Here is a 7,135-nt window from a genome sequence, read left to right as displayed (position 1 = left end):
CGGTGCCTCACTAAAATCTTTAGTTATAGTTAACTAGGACCCTTCATCCCACTGTTCCCTCATGGAATCAGGCTTGTTCGAGTCCTTGTCTGAAGCCTGGTGTGAGACTTGAGATCAATGTACAGTGAGCTATTGGTAAGAATGAGGGGCTTGTGACAGAAAAATAAACTTCTTGGTTTTTAATCCTAAAATTACACAACAATGCCATTATTATAACATAAATATGATATTATGACTTAAAAATAAATACTCTTTGATCTAACATATTACTGTACTACTGGTTTATTGGAGAAATATTCAAGAACACGAGGAAAAGAAAATGTCACAATAATGTCTCTTTATTCTCTTGATGTAGGATGAAGAGATACAGAACAAGGATTAGTAACAAGCTACACTTAAAAGTTACTATTACAAGCTATTATTTAACATTCCAGACTTTTTACTTCAACAAATCACTTCTGAGTCACGTGATGTTGATGGGTCCCGTCTGTCTCAGTGCTGAAACTCTTTATGTAAGGTATTGTCTATTATACTAACTTTCACACAGTAATCTATTGCAAATGTGCACATTATTTCTCATTAAAACAGGTTTATATGTTCATGATTCCTCATGATTTTCATCTTAAATCATACACTAAAGGTTCAGAATGATTGGAATCACATTGATGAAAGCTCCTGTTATCTTAAGGGAAACAGCATGTATCCACTGAAAGTGTTGTGGTTATTAACGGTATCCGTAATCCTGCAGCTAGGCCAAACTTTCACATAGACCACATCTCCAACCTCCAGGATCAACACGACTCCTTTAGAGGAGTTTAACGCACCCTGAGTCTGGTGATCATGTGCTATAGCCACATTCTGTCCATTCTTCATAATGTGGGCACTTGCTGGATTTGACTGACCATGAGCATAGACGGAGAATGTGAACACGTACACTCCTTTCAGCGGGGCGGTGAAGATACCTAAAGCAAACAAGAGATACAGAAAAGAACCAGCTGATTCCTGAATGACTGCTTCATTACCAAGCACAGTGTGATAGTCTTGAAAGATGGCAGATCATGTATGTCTCTTATACACATTACACACCTGTAGAGAGGTCTGAATGGAGCAGAAGGGTTTCCATTGCTATAACTGAGTTTTATGACTCACTTTATTAATAATTACCTGTAATTGGGTTGTAGGCGTTCCCTATGTTTGTGAAGACGTTCCTGTAGACTAGTATGATATCAGTGGTAGAAGGACCAATAATTCCACTGCCAGATTGCAGCAGTCCAGCTGAAAAAGCTATCTCTCTGTCTGTTATTGAAAAACATAAGCAATATTGTGATATATTACTGTATTACTCTAAGAATGCATACACACTGAATTTAACTTCATTCAAACACACTGTTTCACCTCTATTTTCCTTTCTCAACTCTTCCACTTGACTCGACGTGACTTGAATGATATTTGACATTTCTGTGAAGAAATAAAATAATGTGTTAAATTATATTTATAATGCTTATTGAATAGGGGAATAGGGGTGTAGCGGTACACAACACTGGCGGTTCAGTACAAAGCTCAGTTTTGAAGTTACAGTTCGGTACAGCAGGGTGAAAACTTAGCATAAAATTGCTTATTTTTTTCTAAATCTAATTATAACATTTTTATCTACTCCAATTCGTTGTTGAAATAATAATCATTTACACAGTGGCGGTCATATTTGTTTTCATGACAGACTGATTTAAACATACATTAAATAATCAAAGCTTAATTAACAGGTTAAGTAAAATATTAGGAATATATAGGCTAATATAGTGCATATATTTTGCAAAAGAGTTCATTTATCTAGCGAACTAAACGAGCTGTAAACACTGAATGACTTAAGTGTCATCGTTTACAAGCTGTTTTTCCATGTCTTTCGGCCGTTGATTGATAAATTACACAAGATGCGTTTCAGTAAGTTGTACTGTATCTTTCAACATACCTTCAGATGTTCATTCATGTTTACTCTGTAACTAGCATTAAAGAGGAAGAGATGATCACATTCACACAGTTAAACTGAGGCGTCTATACAGCGATCTGTCACATCACATTAACGAGCGTCAAAACAGCCTTTATTGTTTGAATTTCTACACAATATGAAAGTTGAGACTTTGATTATTATTAAAAGTAACAAAACCAGGCTCGTCTGTATGGGCAGAGGCCAATCAAAATATTTTTCCAAACATAGACCTCTATTTGCACTGAATTAATAATGTGTTCAGTATTCTGCAAACAAATATTTTGGTAATTTTCTAGACAATTTTAAGTCATAAAGTGAGCAGGATATATTAAAATGCAACGCATGGATTCGGCAGGCATGTGTTTATGATACTAAGTGCCCTCCCCAGCTCTACAGCGCCCCACAGTTATACAATGTAAATCTGTGGTGAAAACTGGAACTATAGTGCGCTCTGTGTTCACACCAAACACGAATAGAGCGTCTGGCGTGAGTGATTTCCATGTTAAGTCAATGTAAAGACGCGTTTACGTGCGTCTAGAGGCCCTGCGGCGCGAATGACACGAATTGAGCGTCTGACACGATACGCGCAAATTATTTTATTTGGTGCTTTTTGAGTTAAAAAATCTGAACTTTGGCGTCAGTTCGCGCCGCGTTAACCAATCAGGAGTCTGCTTGCTGCTACCACGTGGTGAAGTGATGTGATAAACGGGGGCAGGCCCACTTTTCAGTTTATAATGTTATTTTATATGTTTGGCCTCAATACATTATTTTTGTAATATGACTAATGCCTGGTGTGGCACAACAAAGCAAATCTTTTATCATATAAAAACTTGATTTCAATATATGAGACATTCATTTTGTATTGAATGCTATTTATTCCATATACTGTATATAAATCTAGATTACATGAAACATTTTTATTCTAATGTAAAAACGACCAACATACTTAAGTGTTGAAAAAAATCACAGGATAGGTTAATTACTTTTGGAGGCTGGCTCCATTTATCATCGAAACACAAATAAATGACAGATTATGTGGGTGAGGGGCGCGGGTGATCCTCGCTCCGATGCGGGACAACAGGTCCTCAAACTGGGCGCGGGACAGGTGGAAGCACCGCTGAGAGCGGCCGTCATCCAACCGCAGCTCCTGGAGCAAGTGGGTACCAAACTGGGTATGCCTCCGGAGGGTCTGGTGGACCCAAGTACGGCGACGGTGACCCCTACGCCGCTGATGACCCCTACGCCAATGTTCTGCTCTCCAGAGCACATACGAGCGGTGACTCTCTCGATGAATGCTCGATCAACATCAGCCATCTTGCAAACAGACAACCGCCTAGCACTTGCCCCTCCCACAAGCAGAATTTCACCTCGAATGCACGTCTATTTCGCTTCAAACGCTCTCTTTTTACAAGCACAGCTTTCCAGAGCGAAAAGGACGAGCGAATGGACTCAAAATGTTCAAGCGTCCAACTACACGTGGTAGACACGAATTTGACGCTCTATTCGCGTTTGGTGTGAATGCACATTGGGGCAGGTTTCTGACTCGCTTATTTTCATGTGACATTATGTAAACCTCACTCCAGAACGAGATGCTATCAGTCCGCTTCAGATATGTGTCTGCTGTGTTTGTTTTATGTTTGTTGTGAGAATAGACATGACTTTTTGTTCCTCACTAGAACTCCTACATAACTTGTAATATTATAAACAACATTACGGACGCAATAAATACATTAAGGCAAATCTAAAATGCCATTTTATGCATTTGACGTGTACACTAAAGTCTGTCAATTATCATGAGAGCGCCACCCTCAGGCTGAATAAAGCAAGGACATTAGAATTCTGACAAAAGTGTGTCTGATTTGTTCAGCGATCAGAATTTATAGTTTATAAAATATTCATCATAAACTAGTGCTAAGACCCAGAATCTGCCCTATGGCCAGGAGCCGCTACTGAACAAAACTTAGGGATTATTGCGATTACTGGTGTTTAATGCTGGTTAAAGGCAGGTTGAGTATCGAACCGAAAGACACATACTGAACATTCACGGGACGATTATGTGTACTGTTACACTCCTAATAGATAACACAATTTACACAGTAAACACTCAGTTTTACACTATGCAGTGTCCTGCATTGTTGCTTTACTCTGAGGATCACTGGTAAAAGAGTGCATGTTACCGTCATGTTTCTTGTTCAGCTCTTCCAGGATGAAGGTCTGTTGTTCATCAGCTTTCTCAGCATCTCTCAGTCGCGTCTCTAAAGCTCTGATGTTCGCTCTCTGCTCTGTAACGGTGGCGGTCAGTTCTCTGATGTTCACTTTCTGCTCTGTAACGGTGGTGGTCAGTTCTCTCAGAGCTGCATGGATGTCAGTGAAGAACAGATGACAGTACTGTGTGCTGTCAGTCGAAGCTTCAGTTCTGGAAGTGTCTGCTTGAGGTGGATTCTGTCTTCTGTCCTCAGATCTGAGCTGTTGACTGATCTCATTCTCACCGAGTCCTCCATCGACCTGCTCATTCTCACCGAGTCCTCCATCGACCTGCTGTTGACTGATCTCATTCTCACCGAGTCCTCCATCGACCTGCTCATTCTCACCGAGTCCTCCATCGACCTGCTCATTCTCACCGAGTCCTCCATCGACCTGCTGATGTACGACACACACAAAGGTTTCCGACAGCAGCAGTAAACACACTAAACCCTTCATTCTTCAGTGATGTTGCTCTGTCATCCCCACAGCCCCGCATGGTCTTTTTATAGTGTGCTGATTTACTGACTTTTGGACATGATTTTTTATTGTTTCAGATAAAAAGGTAGTTAAAGTTAATCATAATTAAAGAGATGTTCCGGGTTCAGTAGATGTGTAGCTTTAGTTGGAGACATTTAATATTCAACAATATTATTGATCTGCCCTACTTAAGGTGAACGATGACGCACTTTTCTTCTAGAAACAAACTTTGTTGTATTATTTTCATGGTAGCACTGTGAAGCTGCTTTGAGGCAATCTGTATTGTAAAAAGCGCTATATAAATAAAGGTGACTTGACTTGACTTTATTCAAAATGTTGAGCACAACAGAAAATATAAATGTTTTATAAATTAAAATAGATTATCACACCACTTTCTGGTATACATTTGCATCTTGCAAAATTACTAGGTTTACCAACTTTATGATGGAAAGAAAGAAAGAAAGAAAGAAAGAAAGAAAGAAAGAAAGAAAGAAAGAAAGAAAGAAAGAAAGAAAGAAAGAAAGAAAGAAATCCCAAAAAAACCAAATTAACACTGGATGTAAATCGCAGAAAAAATCTGAAAGTGATGTTTACATACTGTACTGTATATAATGTTAACACTTTGTGGCAATACTACTGAAATATTAAATACTTCTGAATATTTTATATTTTAAACTGCTTTAACTAAAGAATGAGTTTGCATTTAGTTCTGTGGTGATTGATCATTCCACAAATGTTGCTGATGGAGTTTAACTTGTTGAATTCACAAAATTCCTTCAAAAAACAAAAAACCCTGTATCGACAGAAGGGGAACTGAATACATGCATGGATTAATTAAAAAAAGGACACAATCTATTTAATTATTTCCTTGCCGTTAATATGTAATTAAATTATATATAGAATATACTGAAAGTAACAATCTATATAGTGCAAAACTCACCAAACTTGACAAGTTAAATTTAATGACATAAAAACATCAGATGTAATAATTAACCTGATGTACAACTTTTCATGTGCAATATTGCCTTAGATTTAAGATAACGTTTACAATGACTTGATTTACTGTGTCATCTGTGTTTTTACCTATGTTAATTATTACTTTCTCAAGGTTCTGTCTGTCATGTACGGCACCTCAAAGGAGATGGACAACAAAAACAATCTCTCTGTCAGGACAGCTCTCGGAGAGATTAGCATGGTAATGGCTATGGTAATGTTAATGTATTTGGTCTTGGCTGAATAGATCTGTTACGCTGATGCTGCAGAGTAAGTACTGAGACTCCCTACTGCCATTACATTCACAGACACGCTGCGGCGGCACATATAACATACTTTAATAACCAAGCAGGAGACAGAGTCCTCTTAAACCCACACATCTTATCAGGTCATTTACAGGCTGTACAGCCAATACCAAATAAAGATGCACAGCCACGCAGCTTTTCCCAGTTGGAGCACAGTGATCAGCAACAGCCGGAAGAGACTATTGGTATACATTTGTAAAGCCACAACTGCTGTCGGAGAGAGAGGGGGGATCAGGAACTGAGGTCGGAGAGAGAGGGGGGATCAGGAAGTGAGGTCGGAGAGAGAGGGGGGATCAGGAAGGAGAGAGAGAGAGAGAGGGGGGATCAGGAAGTGAGGTCGGAGAGATAGGGGGGATCGGGAAAGGTCCACGAGCCGGGATTCAAACTCGGGTCTCCTGAAGCACAACGGCACTATATGTCAGCGCACTTGCTCGCAAGGCTATTGGCGCCGACATAAATGGCCAACTTTAAAGGAACACTGTGTAGGAATTTCTCCCATCTAGCGGTGAAATTGTATTTTGCATTCAAACGAATAGTGCTCTCTAGCGCCTCGCTTTTTCAAATGCATGTTGCAACTACGGTAGCCGTTATGTGCCAAGAAGCTATGACAACATGTCTTCCAATAGCACTTCATTGAGTTTAACTATACATGTTCTACTGTTATGCTGCCTATATAATGATTTACACAACCAAGCAATGAAATAATGCTTGTGATTTAGACCGTAACTTTGACTTACCTGTCGAGAAGAAAGCAGGACACTTCAACGTCCCTTTCAAAGTCTTTCTCCTTCATTAGCTCTTTCCACCTGGGAAAAGCTATCCTGACATTAACCCTCGTTTTTTGAATTCGCCAGTCATGAGAGCAGTTCGTAACACTCACCCTGAGACACCATATCACACGCCGTTATCATACATTTATCATGCTGTGAAAATGCACAAAACAAAATGTAAGCACAACCATCAAATTGAATACATATTAAACTGTATTATTCTTGGTTAAAATACATTTTTAAATATTATAAAACATTTTTTTTTTTTTTTAATACTTACATATTGGTTTTCTGGCCGAATGTCTGATTGTTTTCCCACGGTCAGTGTGTCAATGTCTGAGACACAAAGGTTAAGGATCCAA

The 7,135-nt window shown here is 39.1% G+C and overlaps 1 protein-coding gene across 1 annotated transcript; it reads right to left on the bottom strand.

The window, feature by feature from the left end:
- Positions 1 to 522: 522 nt before the first annotated feature.
- Positions 523 to 4,684, bottom strand: LOC309505532 (uncharacterized protein; the record flags this gene model as incomplete). Its single annotated transcript, XM_082178929.1, has 4 exons — positions 523 to 962; positions 1,165 to 1,296; positions 1,396 to 1,458; positions 4,162 to 4,684. The coding sequence occupies 4 exons, from the start codon at positions 4,682 to 4,684 to the stop codon at positions 679 to 681; spliced, it is 1,002 nt and encodes a 333-aa protein (XP_082035055.1). The 3' UTR covers positions 523 to 678.
- Between the last annotated feature and the right edge of the window lie 2,451 nt (positions 4,685 to 7,135).

This window comes from Leuciscus leuciscus (assembly GCF_965113295.1).
Source record: "Leuciscus leuciscus genome assembly, chromosome: 1".
NCBI lineage: Eukaryota > Metazoa > Chordata > Actinopteri > Cypriniformes > Leuciscidae > Leuciscus > Leuciscus leuciscus.
Note: the sequence above shows the minus strand (reverse complement) of the source record. Positions and strands in the feature narration are given on the sequence as shown.